The following is a 19,043-nucleotide window of genomic DNA, read 5'->3' as shown; positions in this document are numbered from 1 at the left end:
TCTTAGAAAGACGTCAAGACGTCGTTCCCTTGACGACGTCCTTCTAAGACGAAACATACGTTGGAAGGTTGACGCGCTGACGTCATCGCTGTGTGTCTCGGACGGGTGTTCGCTGGCCGGCCGGCCGGCCAGCTGCTGCCATTTTAATCCATGCTTTTACATTCTGCTATCTACGCAAGTGCAATACTTTATTTAATAAACTGTTTATACATACTGATTTGCGCTATGGAGAGCCATGCTTTTATTCTTTTTGGGTCCTCCCTGCTGCCTGTATACTGATTTTTCGGATGGAGCTACCCTGATGTGCTTGGCTGCCTGGTTATTCTGGCCATCCTCTCTCCATCCTGTTGATCCTAGTAGGACGCCACTACGATCGTGTGCCCCGATTATATATAAGCTGTTTCCCAGCTTGTTGCTGATAAGCATTCAATTTATCTGGTGGTGGATTTTTTTTTTTTCTCATGAGATGCTATTGGAAGGATTTGCCCACTTCATTGCATTTTATGGGACTTTTTTTTTTATTTCACTTTTGGACTTTATTATTTTATTGATTTAATATCTTTTATACACAGTATGTTTGTGCTTTTTCTCATTATTTATGTGATCCTTCAGAGATCCATACACAATTTGGTCATAGCACAGTTCCTACCCACCGACACGGCCCTAGCAAGGTTGAGAACTACTGATCTATATACAGAAAATAATTACTGTCACCAAACAGCAGATTCTCCATTTACTCCAACATGTTGTAGTAAAATGCAACAGAAAAAGAAAAGAGAGGGGCGCCAAACTGGCCATAGTGTAGTAAGTGAGTTTATTGAAGAGATCAAAAAAAAAAAAAAAGGTAAAAGTTGTGCTCAATCACACTGCCAGGTCCTGGCAATGTGAGCACATCATCTGGTAGTGTCTTCTGTGTCCCACAGCGGCGACTCTTCCCCCATCTATAGTGCCTGGCTGCAGCAGCGCTGGTATAGCAGATATGGTGGGAGCTGCTCTCTGGTCTTCCATTTTGATTTAAGAAACATGCTTTTAATCAATTTTTGTTTGGGAGTGCAACTTTTACCTTTTTTTATGATCTCCTCAAACTCACTACGCTATGGTCAGCTTGGCACCCCTCTCTTTTCTGTTCCCAACTTTGGGGTTCCCAGTCTAACAGAGTATGCATCCTAGCTCAGCTCATAATCAGCTTACCACTAATTAGAAACTGCTCACAGCCTCCAGATTGCCTACATTTACAGTGGCAAAACACCAAAATGCGGAAAAATTGTCATTTCTATCCTACACACGATTCTTCCGCATTCAGAAGAGGGAGGTCGAAGCTGTCCTAACCACAACAGCTCCTAAAGTCTGCTAAAAGCCTATGAGGTTGATTTATCAAAGGCAAATAGACGATTCTATTTGCAAAGTGCAATTGCACTCTGCAAGAGCAGTTGCTCCAGAGCTTAGCAAAGTGAGGTAAAGCTCCACTTTGCAAAGAACACCCAATCACATGCAAGGAAAAAAACAAACAAAAAAAAAAAAAATGCATTTTTGCTTGCACATGATTGAGGAGAAGCTCTACCGACTCCCATCATTCATTTACCAAGCTCTGGAGCAACTGCACAGTCTATGTGCCCCAGGGGTTGATTTACTAAAGGCAAATAGACTGTGCAGTTGCACTCTGGAAGAGCAGTTGCTCCAGAGCTTAGTAAATGAGGTAAAGCTTCACTTTGCAAAGAGTACCCAATCACGTGCAAGGAAAAAAAGAAACTGCTTTTTTTGATTGGATGATGGAAGCAGAGCTTCTGCTTATTTACTAAGCTCTGGAGCAGCTGCACTTGCAGAGTGCATAGTCTATGTGCCTGCCTTAAGTAAATCAACCTTACAGGCTTTTATGGAGTTGAGTTTTGAGGATTTTGTGGCCAAAGATCCTGAATTCAAGAGTAGATGAAGCCTAATCCTTTTACAAGCTCATTTGTATATGTAGCTTGTATTTTGTTTGTTTCTTTATTTGTATTTATTATATATATATATATATATATATATATATATATATATATATATCAGATTTGTTTCCAGCAAGCTGTTACACAGCAACTCTTCGGAGCAATTTTTATGCTCTGGTTATTTTATATCAATTTGTCTGTTTTTTTTTATCTTCCTTGTGTGGTGAGCACCTTCATTTCTTTTTTTTTTAGTAGTAAAATGCAATATGGTGATGCAGTACCATTTATTTCGACAGGGTCATGTTTTTATATTGATTGGACCCATGGCAAACATTTTCTCCCGCCCCCCATGCAGGAAGCAGCTTTTTATGGGAATGCACCGAGAAGAGGAGGAGCCTAGAGCGCGGGCGGGGGACCCCAGATAAGGAGGTTCTGGGCTCCTCTGTGTAATACTGTTGTGCAAAGGAGGCAAGTATGGTTGTTATTTAACTCCTTCAGACCCGTGGATCTGCTTTGCCGGGGGGGGCGTCAATAGAAGTCTTCCCCTTTGCAAGCTGGCTGCGCCCCCCTGCAGGGCGCACGCTGTGATCGCCCAAGTCAATGGGACGGGTGATCGACCCCTTACCATGTGATCAGCTGTCAGCCAATCACGTGATGTAAACAGAAGATGGGTAATCGTCGTCTTTTTTTTTTTTTTCTTCTCACACCAACAGCGCGAGGAGAAACAAAAGCCGATCACCGGCTTCTGTTGAAGGGACATTGGTCCCGAGCAGGGAGAGGTGAAGCCGCCTCATATGTGTCCTCAATTGCCATCAGTGCCACCTATCAATGCCCACGAGTGCCACCTATCAATGCCCACCAGTGGTGCCAATCAGTGCCGCCGATCAGTGCCACCTCATCAGTGCCACCTCATCAGTGCCACCTTATCAGTGTACATCAATGAAGCAGAAAAATTACCTGTTTTCAAAAATTATTAAAAAAATATAAAACGGTTTTGTATTTTTTTTTTTTTTAATTCGGTCTTTTTAAATTTTTTTTAACAAAAAATGAAAAACCCCAGGAGGTGATCAAATACCACCAAAAGAAAGCTCTATTTGTGGGGAAAAAATTAATTCAAATTCATTTGGGTACAGTGTTGTATGACTGCGCAATTGTCATTCAAATAGTGACAGCGCTAAAAGCTGAAAATTGGTCTGGGCAGGAGGGGGGGGGGGTTTAGGTGCCCAGTAAGCAAGTGGTTAAAAAAAATAAAAATCATGAGCCTTTACATCCCCTTTAGGGGGAATGTCAGTGTGTATGGACAGACGTTTGTCAATAGTGATCTGTTTTGGTTGTTAGGGTTTTTTATCTAGACCGACTTACTGGTTATGTGCAACTTTGTTTTCTTGCTGGTTATGGTTAGGATCCGAACCCTAATGGCAAAGTCTATTTATCTCTGTTTTTGCTTTCATTAATAGTAATTTGCTATGGTTACTAAAAAGTGTTGTATCCTAATAGAGTTGCAGCAGCTACAATAAAGCCATTACATTTTTAACTATTCTTCTGTCTCTCTTTCTTTGTTATGTACAACAATGTCCATGGGGTGGACCGGGGTAATTCCATGACACCCAATCACTTTCTGTAAGTCCAGGCTGTCATGGACACACCCCCAGGACTAATGTCATCACACAGCGTAACCACTTTTTTTTTTTTTTTCAAAGAAGGTGCTCACACATCACATTAAAGTGCTGGTTGAGAGCTGATCAGCAGACCGTTTTTGGTCATACCCCTTCAACAGAAGCCGGTCCAGCTGCCGTACACACAGGCCAAATGTGGGCAGTTTCCATTGAACTGGCCCATGCCGCCCGACATTCGGCCCGTGTGAACTAGGCTTTAGTGCGGTCCCATGTGTCATTGAAGAATGCTCACTGCTGGATATGGGGGAGAAGGAGGACACACTTATGGGATTGGCCTCAATGTTCCTGAAATAAGGTATGTTGCCAATTGTTTAAAGACTGAGTGGGGTACAGGTGTGATTAGGTTGGTTTCTGCCCAGCCTCAGTATTCAAAATGTTGCAAATGTAAAAACACTAGAAATTTATCTCCAGTTCCATTCTGAATGATTGGAGTCATTTCTGCACTGATAGAAGTGTGTCCACAGCTCCTAGACCCATGCAGATATCTGCTACATGCCTCATCTAAAGCTGTGACTATAATAAAAGCAAATAAAGCCACTGTTTAAAATGGAAGGAGACTCTGAACGCTGGCAAAAAAGCTGTGAAGTCACAAAAGTGTCTGAAAAGGGAAGGTTCTTGTCGCCCATCACAACCAAATTCATCTTTGCTTTCTAAAGCCGATAGTAAATTATCTCTCCAGCCAAAAGGCACTTGATTTAGAGGCTCTTTACATATTTATTTTATTTATTTTTTTTTAGGTGCACCCAAGTCCTTTTCATAGACAGAAGTCCATACAGCAGTAGTTGTCAACTTAAGATGTATAGGGTACCAGATTGGGTTTCAGGGTCATACAGTAATAGATGTGGCCACACATTACGACAAGAGACTGCATTGTTGATTTTGTTGATCTGAAAATAGTAAATTTATTTAAAAAAGTTTTTACAAATATCCATTAAACCTTAAAAATGTTTCTTCTCTTAATGGCTCCAGCACTTCACACTAAGCCCGACTCATACTCCTGGCGACCACGTTGAAGCATAATTTTCCAGGGACACTGAGGAACTTGAAACAAGTTGGCGTGAAATGGCTGGTTGTGACTATTCATGCAGGTAGTGTTTATAAGTGGAGGTAGGGGGTGCCATTCCAGTAGTGGAAGAGAATAATGCTCCACTACAAAAGTATTAATGGAATGGCAGGATACAGGAGGAGGGGCAAGGCATCCATCTCAATGTCACTATGCACACATCTGTGTCCATCACAGGTCTAACTGTACATTGCTGAAAGACAAGCTGGGTTGGTGCTACCTTCCCTCTATGGCGCCATCCTAACAGTAATGTAAAATCCATTTGAATGGAACATTCCACGGTCAGAGCTACTTCAGGAAAGCTCCCCCCCACACACACACACAAAATGGAACATTCCAGTCAGGTGCGCATTGCGCAGACCGGAAAAAAGCGACTGACTGTAGCGTAATGGGCTGTTAGGTAAGGCGTGGCCCTGCCTGGCCAGGGCAGGTCACCACTTCTTCTTGTGCTCATCCATGGACACTCCGCCAGGCCCCAGCGCCACGACCAGCAGCAGCCCACCTGTTACGGAGAGGGTCTGGAAGAAGTCGTACTTCAGGAAGTCGTGGAGTGGGCGGTAAGATGGCACCGTCCAGAAAGCATTCTGGAGGACGTTGATGATCATGAGCCAAAGGACCAGAGTCAAGGCTGCCAGCTTCGTCTTATAGCCAATCGCAACCAAGATGATAAGGGTCAGGCCGAAGAAATTTTGGAAGATCTGGAAGGAACAAATAAAAACAAGGAGATTAGAAAAACCTACAATCTGTAGATTATCACCCCAGTGCACAATTCCCCATACTTTGGATTAGTTCCTCCAATGCATCCATTTGACAGCTACCAGCGACATTGTACATGGCTTCAAGCTGGCAAATAAGGCTGGCACTGACCGTTCCGGGTCCAGCCCAGGTTGGGAACCAATCAGTGACGCCTGATCATGTGATCACTGTCAGCAATGTCAGGTGCCGGTAGCATTATATATAGTTTGATTTATTATTACATTTGATTTTAGTATACAAATGTCTAAGAACTGTTACTTTACAAATAAACCAATTGTGCACATCCTATTGTAAAATAGTGCCTTAAGTCTTTCATATTTCGAGAAGGACCCCCCTAAAAGTAATAAAATGTACGGCCCCTTTCACACTGGGGAGGAGGGTGCGTCGGCGGTAAATCGCCGCTATTTTTAGCAGTGCTTTACAGTCAATTTCGCTGCGCTATATAGGCCGCTAGCAGGGCGATTTTACCCCCCCCGCTAGTGGCCGAGAAAGGGTTAAAACCACCACAAAGCGCTGCTGCTGCAGCAGCGCTATGCCGGCGGTATAGCGCTGCTGCTGCAGCAGCGCTATGCCGGCGGTATAGCCACGCTGCCCCATTGATTTCGCTCCAAAGATGCTGCTTGCAGGAGTTTTTTTTTTTTTTTTTTTTTTTTTTTTTTTTTAACATCCTGCAAGCGCACTGCTCCAGTGTGAAAGCACTCGGGCTTTCACACTGGAGTGACAGGAGCGGCTCTTTACAGGCACTATTTTTAGCGCTGTGGCGCCTGTAAAGCGCCTCAATGTGAAAGGGGTCTAAAGTATAAGTATATGTAAACCCTCGCCTTGTACATTAACCCATTCAGTTTACAATAGTGATGAAAGGCAAAACATTTATGCATAGATTTAAAAAATATTGCAAGCACCCTTTTCTCCCTTTTTTTTCTATACGTAATCAAATTCCCTCTATTGTCAGCTGCATACGAGCTGGGGGGAGGAGAAAGGAGAAACAGCAGTAAACTGATCTTCCCAGTGGGAGGCCGAGCGGGGGGGGTATTGCGTGTCAGAGCAAGTCTGATCATTGGAGGAGAGCAGGCAGAGTCTCAGCACAGCTAGGGAACTGATCAAGCTATGCTCTCTCCTGCTTAGTGTGGTCAGTTTTTATTAGGAAAGCAGAGAGCCAGGCAGGAACACCAGGGATTTAACACAAAGGAAGCAATACAAAGAGAAGCAGATATGTTTTCTTACAAGTACATGGCACAGCAGGCAGATATCAGGAAAATGAAATGTTGGGTTTGCATATTCTTCAACAGATGCACCACTGTATCCATAACTAAAACAAGTGGAATTTTGATATAATTGTAAATACCATATCATGGTGTACAGTATAGGACACAGGAATCAATTCATATACCATGGGTTGTATGCCGTTATCTTCAAGTGATTGGACATTAGCAAAAGTCTTTGCTGGGTCTTCCTCATAGTATACTCATATAATGCCACCTGCTACAGTTTTGTTAGCAAGCAGCTGAGAGGTTACAGAGAAAAGAGGGGAGGGACCTGCGTTCTGTACTGCACTCAAAGAGGAGTGTAATTTTGGCACACCAGTACATTCCGTATCATGGAGTACAGTACAGGACATAGAAATCGACTCATGGGCTGTGGGAGGTCCCCAAGCAATAACCAAGGGGTGGGAAACAAATGGCAAAGCAGCAACAGGCCTACAGGAAAAAACAAAAAAAGGACCAACTAACGCTACAAAATCAACAGTAGAAGCACCTCACAGCTGAAGCAAACGACAGTGGAGGCTGAACCTGAACTGAATACAGATGGTGACTGCATAAGAGAGAAGGCAATGCTAGGTGCTGCATAGGCCCAAGAACCCAATCACAAACAGAAAAATGGGTTATGCAGGGAAGGAAAGATCCAATCCCTGAGGGCAGAAGCCCCATAAGAGGCAAAATAAGCACCCAGCTGGGTGGAAGCAGAGAAAGGAATTTCTCAGAATAACCCTCCTTAGAGCAATGACAAGAAAATATGGGTAGGCCTGGAGAGGGTATGTAAAGTGGCCACAGATAAGATGGCTGAACCCAATCCCCTAAGGCAGTGTTTCTCAACTCCAGTCCTCAAGGCCCCCCAACAGGTCATGTTTTCAGGATTTCCCTCAGATGAAATGGCTGTGGTAATTACTAAGGCAGTGAAACTGATCAAATCACCTGTGCAAAATAATGGAGGGCCTGAAAACATGACCCATTGAGGCTCCTTGAGGACTGGAGTTGAGAAACACTGCCCTAAGGGAAGCAAAATGGGGTTGTGCAGGCCGCCAAGACATGATAGGCAATTGAATTCTTAGGAAATGACGACAACAACCTCATAAAAAAATTCCTCAGCTTTCATGGGGGGGCATCCCACTGAAAAGGTCGGGGTATGCTTATCTGCAAGTGGGAAATCCAAGTATCCCTCAGAAAGGCTGCAAGCAAGATTGGCAAGTGCCAAAGCCTTCAACGAACACAGGTGGGGAGGAAGTCAACCACCTAAGGAGGCCTAGGGCACATGGCGATATGGAGGAGCTCCGGGCTCCACCGCAAAAATGAAAAGCCAGCAGCTAGAAAATCCTGTAGCTGCTGACTTTTAATATAAGGACACTTATCTGTCCAGGCATCCCGCGATGTCTTCACCCGAGCATATTCTTCAATTGGCTTCGGATGCAGGAGCCGGAATCTCAAGTAAGGGAAACAGGAAGTGAAGCCTTGCTGCTTCACATCCAGTTTCCTGCTGCGCATGAGCGAACCACGCTGCTCCTTGTGAATGGCTCTGTAGTCTTCAGGGACCTGTGAAACAAGCAGAGCTTCCATTTTGGGTGAAGATCCGCTTTAACCTTTCCCAATAAGATTGATAAATCTGTCCCCATGTAGTAAGATCAAGGCTATAGGAGGGGGTAAGGCAGGATAATCAGATGTTGGTGGTAGATAGCGCTGGAAGTGCTAAGCCAGGAAGAGGGCAGGCATCTGTGCAGTGAAGATTTCTCCAGGATCCAGCTGTCTGTACAATGTAGGACATAATTCATTACATGAAAGTAATTTAACTAAAGCTGAAGAGCGTGAGCTAAAACCTCAGCTTTAAGCCACAAGGTTACATGCATATGCAGAGAAACTAAAGACCATTCTATGGATTTGATGGATAACATTCTCCCAATGTCTACACAGAGTTGTAATCTTGTAGAAAGTTCAGGATTATCTACGGCAGCAGAAGGCTCACTATTAATTTCTCCAGCCCAGTTTACCTTAGTATGGAGTGACTGATGAGGTGGCAACTGCTTTCTGTAGAGCAGGGCAAAGGAATATTTAAAGAGTCTCCAAACACGATAGCCTCTGGAATAGATCAGACATGGTGGCAATAAATTCTGCCTAGGTTAGACAGGCCACATGTCGCATGCCTGTATGGGAGCTTGAGTAAGGGGGCTGGAGAGATGTGGTTGGAAGACGCTGCTCCGGAATGGGGAAATTTATCGACTTGAGCGGAAATTAGGAGTTTCCTCAGAGCCTCTGGAAGACATGTCACTGTGTGTTGACACTCTGGAGGGCCTGCAGTCCTCCACTGCCAAATTTGCAGCTTTGCCTTGTGTGTATGGCACTGCAGAATCTTTGTAAATTGAGGATGTAATGTATTTTACAGCCATTAAGACAAGAAAGCTAGGAGAACTGGTGTGTATGTAAGATTACAGGGAAAACCTCTTACCTTGCTGCATCACTGGTCCTACTCAGGGCCAAGGATTCTTCTGACATAATGGGCGTCCCCCTTAAGGGGTCTTCAGAGTCTGGTTACTAAAAGAACGGACCATGGCCCTGGACCTTTTATAGCACCCTGTGGCCAACTCATTTGCACAATGTACCAAGGTAAGCACATATGCAGAATCCAGAGCTTGAAGCAGACACAGGCCGAGTACGGTTCCCACGATGTACATGAGGCTTACCGATCTGGAAAACTCTTAGCAAGCTACGAAGGCCATAAGCATTACTAACCTAGAAATGTCAGTCAAAAGATGTAAGAAATGTCTGGTGAAAATATGAATAGAAACTCTTTTCCATCATCTAAGAGTCCATCATCTAAGGGACACTAGCAAAAAAATAAAAAAACTGAGCCTAACTGAATGGGTGGAGTTATATGGGTGTACGAGGGGGTGGACCCAGCAAAAGGTATTTGCCAGTGTCCAGGCACCTGAAGGTAGCTGCACATAACCCAGTTTATAAATGGATTCCTGTGTCCTGTAACAATAACGATAAAAAAGGTATAGCTATAACCAAAACATTTTAAGTTATAATTTAACCACTTGCCAACCAGCCGCCGTCATTATACTGTGGCAGGTTGGCACAATCCCACGAACCGTTGTAGCTATACAACGGTCCCTTTAAGCGGGATAGCAGCGGGGGGGTGCCGATGCTGATGACCGCCGGCCTTGAGCGATCGTGGGCACGAGAGGCAGAACAGGGACGTGTGTGTGTGTGTGTGTGTGTAAACGCACACATTCCAGTTCTGCGAGGAGAGGGCAGAGAGATTGCGAGTTCCTACAAGCTGGGAACCACGATCTCTCAGCTCCTAGTCACTCCCATCCCCCAGTTAGAACACACACCTAGGGAACACAGTTAACCCCTTGATTGCCCCTTAGTGTTAACCCCTTCCCTGCCAGTGACATTTATACAGTAAATCAATGTATTTTTATAGCACTGATCGCTGTATAATTGTCAATTGACCCAAAAATGTGTCAAAAGTGTCCGCCATAATGTCGCAGTCTCAATAAAAAAAAAAAAAAAAAAAAAAAAAAAAAATCGCAGATCGCCGCCATTAATAGTAAAAAAAATAATAATAAAAATGCCATAAATCTATCCCCTATTTTGTAGACGCTATAACTTTTGCACAAACCAATAATCAATATACGCTTTTTGCAATCTTTATTACCAAAAACATGAAGAAGAATACATATCGGCCTAAACTGAGGAAAAAATGCGCTTTTATATAAAATTTATTTGTTTTGTTTATAGCGCAAAAAATAAAAACCGCAGATATGATCAAGTACCACCAAAAGAAAGCTCTATTTGTGGGAAATAAAGGACGTCAATTTTGTCTGGGTACAGAGTCGCACAATTGTCAGTTAAAGCGTTGCAGTGCTGAATCGCAAAAAATGGCCTCGTCATTGAGCAGCCAATTCTTCCGGGGCTGAAGTGAAGTGGTTAATACATTACATCCCCCCCCCACACACACCTTCCTCAGTGGAAGCCACGTAGCCAAAATACTAACCTCAGCCCTGCACCTCTTTCAACTACAGAATGACACACATAACACATTGAGAAGCCCTTAGATAAGCTCTGTGATCATGTAAATCCTTTATCGGTGTCCCTTTTTCACTATTACTTACTTCAAATGCGCTGGCATTGTATCGGAGCAAGGTCATGAACATTAGGATGAGCAGCACACGACCTCCTAGCTGCATGTACTGACGCGGCGACCTCTCCCCTGCGCTGGGTACCCCGGCAAACATGGACTTTCCCTCAGAACGGGACTCAGCCAGTAACAGAAGGAGACCGCCACCCAATGCCATGTTTCTAGAAAAGAAGAAGAAGAAAAAAAAAAAAACCGTGTTAAAGTGATTTTAAAGCTTTTTTTTTTTATTATTTTTTATTAACAGACATGTCATACTTCCCACAAGAGAAAAAAAAAAAAAAAAAAAAAAAAAAAAAAGGGGCGGCGCCACCTAATTAAATAACAAATATGTATGTGCCAGCGCAGCTCCTAAAATTAGTTGATGACTAATGAAAAGCGAAGAAGATCACAGCTTGTGCACAGAGCAGCCCCGATCCTCCCTCTTCTCGGGTACCTGCCAGCGCTCCTGGGCCCTCCCCTTTGGCGGAGTACCCACCATAGCAAGCTGCTTACTATGGGGGGGGGGGGGCACTGGTGCAGGCTCGCTTCCGAGCCGCCTCTGTGTGTCGATAAGACACAATGTCCCCCGCTGCCGTCTCTGAGCCAAGGAGAAGCGAGGGAGCCTCTGCTCTCGTGCACATCACTGGATCGAGACTGGGCTCAGGTAAGTATAAGGGTGGGCCTGGTGGGGAGCTGCATTTAGAAGGATTTTACCTTCATACACAAAATGTATGAAGGTAAAAATGAAAACCTTCAGCCTTTACAACCATTTTGGTGAGCCAGCTAAAATGAGGAGGTGGATTGAGGAGCTGAAAGTTGGAAAAGCCAACATGAAACAAGGTATTTATATCACACCACACTGAGCAAACTTCCAGGCAGTCTTTTTCCTCTATAGTGACCAATTGAAAAGTCTTCCATTTACATTTTCATACTGGAAACAGAAAAGGAAAAATCTGATTGGATGCCAATAATGTTCCTCCCTCACATACTTTAATGAACTGGGCCCTTTGTGTTGGAATGGATTAGTCACATCTAAGTCAAATCTTCAAGTGGTATTAAAAGGTTCTGCTTAAAAAGAAAGAAAAAAAAAAAAAAAAAAAAAAAAAAAAAAACACACACCACATGTCATACATACCTGTTCTATGCAGTGGTTTTGCATCCCAGATCCTCCTTCTTGGGTCCCCTGCCGACGCTCCTGGCTCCTCCTCCTTGACCTGTGCCCCCCAATGGTAAGCCGCTTGCTATGGGGTCACTCGTGTGTGCTCACTCCCGAGCCCTGCTGTATGCGTCCATAAGACACAGAGCCAAGGCTCGGCCCCCCCTCATTGGCTCACTGGCTGTGAATGACAGCAGCACGAGCCAATGGTTCCCGCAGCTGTCTCAGCCAATGAGGAGAGGGACTCCCAGGATAGCTGAGGCTCTTGTGCACATCGCTGGATCGAGAGGGGGCTCAGGTGATTATTGGGGGCATCATGGGGGAGCAGCACAGAAGGTTTTTTGAAAAACCTTCAGCCTTCACAACCACTTTCAGATCTGATTTCAGGATTGTCAATCATGTTTGAAAAGGTCTGCAAGACTGTCTGGAGAAACAGTTATCAGCTAAAAGATTGTTCAAGGCAAAAACTTTGAACTCCTTGCCTCAGAAATCAAAGAATGGAGAGATTAAAAAAAAAAAATGAAGATCTGATGTAACATGTGACTCATGCGGCATCGGTCATGTTTGTTTTGCAAAAATGGGAATATTCCATCTTGAAGTGCGTCTAAACCCCAGAAATACAAATGTAATATAGTGCAGTTTATTCTCTGTAGTTGGTCATTTCCTAAAGTGTTACTAAACCCACAACAGTAAAATCAGTGTGTATATGTAGTAAAGCATGTTTGTTATACTGACCGTAGAACCTAAGGGGTTAATCCTCTACAATGTGTGAAAGGCTATCTTCTCTGATCCTCCCCTCCTTCCACTGTCCCCAAATAATTTTCCGATAGCCTGTGGAGTCACTCTGCACATGCTCAGTTTGGTGTGTTATGCTAGAGAGTTTTCTTTTTCTTGGGAGAGTGCATGTCATTAGCACAGGGCCAATCAGCACTGTCCATCCAGACAGAGGGTCAGGGGTCCTGCAGCCTCATAGGACAGTCAGGGGAGAATGAAAACTCCTCCTACAAGCTTTAACAAGACACTGATAGAAGTCACAAGACTGCTATATACCACTGATGAGAAAGGGTATTTAGCAGTTTATATTTACTAAAATTACTGCATTTCCATGTTCTGTGTACTGTGGGAGACCAGATAGTGTTACTAAACCCAGGACCCGGCATTCACTATATCTGGTCTCCCACAGTACACAGAACATGAAAATGCAATAATTTTAGTAAATATAAACTGCTAAATACCTTTTCTCATCAGTGGTATATAGCAGTCATGTGACTTCTATCAGTGTCTGGTTAAAGCTTGTAGGAGGAGTTTTCATTCTCCTCTGACTGTCCTATGAGGCTGTAGGAGCCCTGACCCTCTCTGTCTGGACAGTGCTGATTGGCCCTGTGCTGATCACATGCACTCTCCCAGGAAAAAGAAAACTCTCTAGCAATACACACCAAGCTGAGCATGTGCAGAGCGACTCCATAGACTCTTTATCAGGAAATTTGGGGACAGTGGAAGGAGGGGAGGATCAGAGAAGACAGGCTCAAACAACCTTTTTACACAATGTGGAGGATTAACCCCTTAGGTTCCACAGTAAATATAACAAGCATGCATTACCGCATATACACACTGATTTTACTATTGTGGGTTTAGTAACCCTAAGTCAAACACTGATAAACTGTACCAGAACAGTAATAAGTCCAACGATCGTATCATTTTGTAACCTCCCCCAATTAAAATGACAGATGGAATTTGATTGGCTTTAATGAACAGGACAGGCATGTTCCCTTCTGAACCCCAACAAAGCAGTTAGTGAAAGACAGAAGCAGTAAGAAAGATGGAAAACAATCAGAGCGATTAAACAAATGACCGTAAATAAAAAAAAAAAAAAAAAAAAAAACTAACCTCATGAGAAACTTCAGATCCCACAGGATATTGTACACGATTGTCTGAAAGCAGCAAACAAAATTTCATTTCAGCAATGAATGTAAAATTGCATGATAAACAAATTACACAGCCTCGAGGCTTGCTTTTATTTCATTTGCAGAAAATCTTGCAATGGCCATAAAATGATAACTTCAATATCTTATTTAGATACAAGCAGCGCTTAATAAAAGAACTTTAAAGGGTCACTGCTCTCTGGCATGAAATCTGAAGGTAGATGCCCACAGGTGTTTACCAAAAATTGGCATGTCAATTTTGGGTGCAGACACTTTAACAATTTCGAGCCTGGGCCAATCGAACTTGTTGCATACATATAAAAAAAAAAATTAAAAAAAAATATCAGTATTTTTTTTGCTAGAAAATTACTTAGAACCCCCAAATGTTTTATATTTTTAAGCAGAGGCCCTGGAGAATAAAATGGTTGTTGTTGCACGATATTTGCACAGTGGTTTTCAAATGCAAAAAATACATTTTAATGAGTTTAAGTGAACACAAAACACAATATAATGCCCAATTTATTTGTAAAACAAAATATGTTACACCGATTATAGATACCCTACATGTTACACTTTAAAATTGCATACGCTTATGGCACAGCACCAAACTATGGTACCTAAAAATCTCCATAGGCGACATTTTAAAAAGGTCCTGTCCACACCAGAAGGCAGTGCGGGAAACCCGCGTTCCGTGCGCGTTTCCTGCACCACGTTAAAAAAAAAAAAAAAAACAAACAAAAAAAAAAACGCACTGCAGTTGTGATCTGCCGCGGGTGTCAATGTTAACTTCAATACTGGGAACTTTCACCCCCTTCCTGCCCAGGCCAATTTTCAGCTTTCAGTGCTATTGCACTTTGAATGACAATTGTGCGGTTATGCAACACTGTACCCAAATAAATTTTTTATCATTTTCTTTCCAGACACAGAGCTTACTTTTGGTATTATTTATTCAGCACTGGGGTTTTTATTTTTTGCTAAATAAAACGAAAAAAAAACTTCTTAAGTTTGTTTTATAAAATTTAGCAAATGTGTAATTTTTTCTTCTTCACCGATGGGCACTAATAAGTACTGATGAAGAAGCACTGATAAGCTGCACAGTGCCCCGATTATCAGTGTAAACATTAGACTCACTGTACCCCATCAGATCATCTCTCCTTTTTCTTCTTCACCGATGAGGCTGCACTGATGGGCACCGACGAGCCTGCACTGATGGGCACCGACGAGCCTGCACTGATGGGCACCGACGAGCCTGCACTGACGGGCACTGACGAGCCTGCACTGACGGGCACCGACGAGCCTGCACTGACGGGCACCGACGAGCCTGCACCGATGGGCACCGACGAGCCTGCACCGATGGGCACTGACAAGCCTGCACTGATGGGCACCGACAAGCCTGCACTGACGGGCACCGACAAGCCTGCACAGTGCCCCGATTATGAGTGTAAACAATGTACTCACTTGTACCCTGTCAGATTAAGTCTCCTTTTCCTCACATGCTGTCTTTGTGTGAGGAACGGAGAGCTGATAACCGGCAAGTCAGTTTATATATGACCAGCTGCGATTGAACACAGCTGATCACACGATAAAGGGCGGCTATGATTGACCTTTAGACACAGTAGTAACTGAGCGCACCCAATGCGTGCACTGGGGCGCATGCGGGAGGCACGCAAGTGGGAGGATGTCCACGGATGTCCTCCCAGAACTGGAGGCCCACACTGTACCTGTCTTTTGGCTATAGTGCGGGAAGGGGTTAAGTTAACGACACCCCAAATGCAGGTTGCAAGTGCAGTACGTTTGCCTGCATCGGATCGCATGGTAAAGGCTGCTATGATTGACCTTTACCCTGTTCTTTGATCAGCTGTGTCTAACAAACACAGTGGTAACTAAGCGTGCCCAATGCGTGCCCCAGGGGGCATGTGGGAGGCATGCAGATGGGAGGACATCCATGGACATCCTCCAAAAACTGGAGACCCGTGTTGTATCCATCTTTTGACTATAGCGTCGGAAGTATTTTAGTTAACGACGCACCAAACGGAGGTTGCAAGCGCAGCGTTTGCCTGCATTATTGCGCATGGTAGAGAAGTACCATGCAATCCTGTTGCAGTGCATTTCCAAAAGTAGGCATGGTAGACATGCGATTTAAAAAGTCTATTCATAATGAATGGGCTCAAATTGCACCACACTGCACTGTGTCGTAAGGCATGCCCCAAGCATTTTAACATCGCTCTTAAAGTCTTATTTAAAAGAACCGCTCTTTGCTAAATAGTATTTTTTTTTATTTTTTTTAAATCTCATGCTCTTTGTTTGACAATTTTTTTCTATTAACCTTGAAAATGGAGAGAATTGATTTTCAAGAATATTACGGGGTCTGCACTAAAGTTCACTATCTGTAGATTTTTGCATGTGAACCGAAATCAAACCCAAGCAGATTCACCCATCACGCCGAAAATTATCAGCTGAAAATTGTTTTTTCATTTGGCCGAATGAAAAAAAAAACAGGCAATACCGAAAGGGGGCGTGGTCTGCCCCAGGGGCCGCCCAGTCCTCCACTCCCTCCTCCTCTCGCCCTCTGTGTGTCACGGAGCTGGATTTGAACTGCCGGGCCGCAGTAACAATGTCCCGCCTCCTGTGATAGACGGCACACTGATCCAATGGTGGGACATTGAATCAGCGTGATGTGATTACAGGAGGTGGAAAATTGTTACTGAGGCCCTGGCAATTCAAATCCAGCTCCGTGACACACGGAGATCCTCGCTGATGCGGGCACAGGAAGGCTGCATATGATGGGCACTGGTGGAGCTGCATATGATGGACACTGATGGGGCTGATGGGCACTGGTGAGGCTGATGGGCACTGGTGAGGCTGCACATGACGGGCACTGGTAAAGCTGCCCATGACGGGCACTGGTGAGGCTGCCCATGACGGGCACTGGTGAGGCTGCCCATGACGGGCACTGGTGAGGCTGCACATGACGGGCACTGGTGAGGCTGCACATGACGGGCACTGGTGAGGCTGCACATGACGGGCACTGGTGAGGCTGCACATGACGGGCACTGGTGAGGCTGCACATGACGGGCACTGGTGAGGCTGCACATGACGGGCACTGGTGAGGCTGCACATGACGGGCACTGGTGAGGCTGCACATGACGGGCACTGGTGAGGCTGCACATGACGGGCAGGGGAAAAATAATAAATACTGGCAAAATCACCTAGTGATAAAATGTTGGGGGGAGGGGGGGCACTCAGAACACACACAACACAGTTCACGATCACACCGAAGTCCGTTTGTTTAGAACCTGGTGACGTACAACACTTACGATGGGACTAGAAAAAGGAAGTTCAATAGCCAATAGCTGCCCTTGAGTCGTTTTTGGTCCATTGGAATAGCATACAGACGAACGGTTTTCTCGATAGGAGTTGATTCCGTCGGAAAAATTTAGAACTTGTTCTATTTCTAGGTCTGTTAGAATTTGACAGAAAAAGTCAGATGAAGCCCACACACGATCAGAATGTCCGACGGGATGATTCCATCTGACTTTTTCTGCCGGAAAGTCCGCTCGTGTGTACACGACATTAGAAGCATTTCTGGCAGATCAATGGGTATTTTTCTGTATAGGAATAAATCATGAGGCAATAACGTTTAGGAAAACTATATATTCTATCTTAACCCGCTTGCTGACTGTATAACTTACCTAGTTAATCATCCTGCACTACCAGGTCTGGGGTGTGCCGCCAGGGACCCGCTACCCTAGCTGATCTCTGAGTACCGCGTATTCAATGTCCGCCCACCCACACCCATTGATCTTTAGGCAGAGAGCCAAAAACGCCAATCTGCCTACGTAAACAAGACAGGTTGCCATTCTGTCAGTAGGGAAAGATCATGGATCCATGCCTTCCGCTAGTAAAAGCGCCTCCCACATAGTACACAAGCACTGGCTAGGCACACAGTTAACCCTTTGATCGCCCCTGGTAACCCCTTCCCAGCAAGTGTCAATGGTACAGTGACAGTGCATATTTTTAGCACTGATCATTGATCACTGTATTAGTGTCACTTGGTGTGTATATATATATATATATATATATATATATATATATATATATATATATATATATATATATATATATATATATATATATATATATATATATATATATTACATATTGGCCTAAAATTGATGAAGAAATTCTATTTTTTTATTGGATAGGTTTTAAAGCAGAAAGTAAAAAAAGTTTTGTTTTTTGTTTTTTTAAAACTTGTCGGGTTTATTTATTTCTAACGCATAAAAACCGTAGGAGGTGATCAAATTACCAAAAGAAAGCACTAATTGTGTGTGTGGGGGGGGGGGACGGGACATTATATTTGGGTACAGCGTTTCAGGACATTGTTTGGCAATTTTGGTTTTATTTAAACTGTACCCCTCTCTATTTTAACCACTTCAATACCGGGCACTTATACACCTTCCTGCCCAGACCAATTTTCAGCTTTCAGCGCTGTGGCACTTTGAATGACAATAGCGCGGTCATGCTACACTGTACCCAAACTAAATTTTTATCATTTTGTTCCCACAAATAGAGCTTTCTTTTGGTGGTATTTGATCACCTCTGGGATTTTTATTTTTTGCGAAACAAATAAAAAAAAGACTGAAAATTAAAAAAAATAAAAGTTTTGCTTTTGTTTAAAAATTTTGTAAATAAGTAAGTTTTCTCTTTCACTGATGGGCACTGATAAGGCGGCAGCGATGAGGTGGCACCAATGAGCGGGCACTGACGATGGGCACTGATATGCGGCACTCATATGCAACACTGATGGGCATTGATAGGCGGCACTGGTGGGCACTCATGGGTGGCACTGATAGGCTGCAAAGATGGGTTCTTATGGGTGGCACTGATGGGCACTGATACACGGCACTGATAGGCATCCCTGGAGGCACTGGCAGTGGTAGGCATTGGAGTGGGCATTGATTGGCAGCTGCCTTTTCACTGATTAGTTTTTCCCTGGGGGTCTAAGGGGCATACCTGGTGGTCCAGTGTGGCTGGCTTCCCTGGTGGTCATGGGCGGCTTCCCTGGTGGTCCTGGGTAGGATCCGAGGGGGGGCTGTGCTGAAAAACAATCAGCACAGACACCCCCCCCCCCCCCCCCCCCCCGTCAGG

The 19,043-nt window shown here is 44.1% G+C and overlaps 1 protein-coding gene across 1 annotated transcript in view; it reads right to left on the bottom strand.

Annotated features, from left to right (window-relative positions):
- Positions 1–4,295: 4,295 nt before the first annotated feature.
- The window catches only part of LOC141133386 (surfeit locus protein 4-like), a 39,660-nt gene continuing 24,912 nt past the window's right edge, over positions 4,296–19,043 (bottom strand). Inside the window, exons 4-6 of the mRNA XM_073622745.1 lie at positions 13,858–13,901; positions 10,810–10,996; positions 4,296–5,362 (exon numbers count right to left, since the gene is read on the bottom strand). Of these exons, the coding sequence (XP_073478846.1) occupies positions 5,096–5,362; positions 10,810–10,996; positions 13,858–13,901 (498 nt within the window). The 3' untranslated portion in view covers positions 4,296–5,095. The remainder of the gene's footprint in view (positions 5,363–10,809; positions 10,997–13,857; positions 13,902–19,043) is intronic.

Source organism: Aquarana catesbeiana, linkage group LG03 (assembly GCF_042186555.1).
Source record: "Aquarana catesbeiana isolate 2022-GZ linkage group LG03, ASM4218655v1, whole genome shotgun sequence".
Taxonomy (NCBI): Eukaryota; Metazoa; Chordata; class Amphibia; order Anura; family Ranidae; genus Aquarana; species Aquarana catesbeiana.
This window is presented reverse-complemented; position numbering and strand designations above follow the sequence as displayed.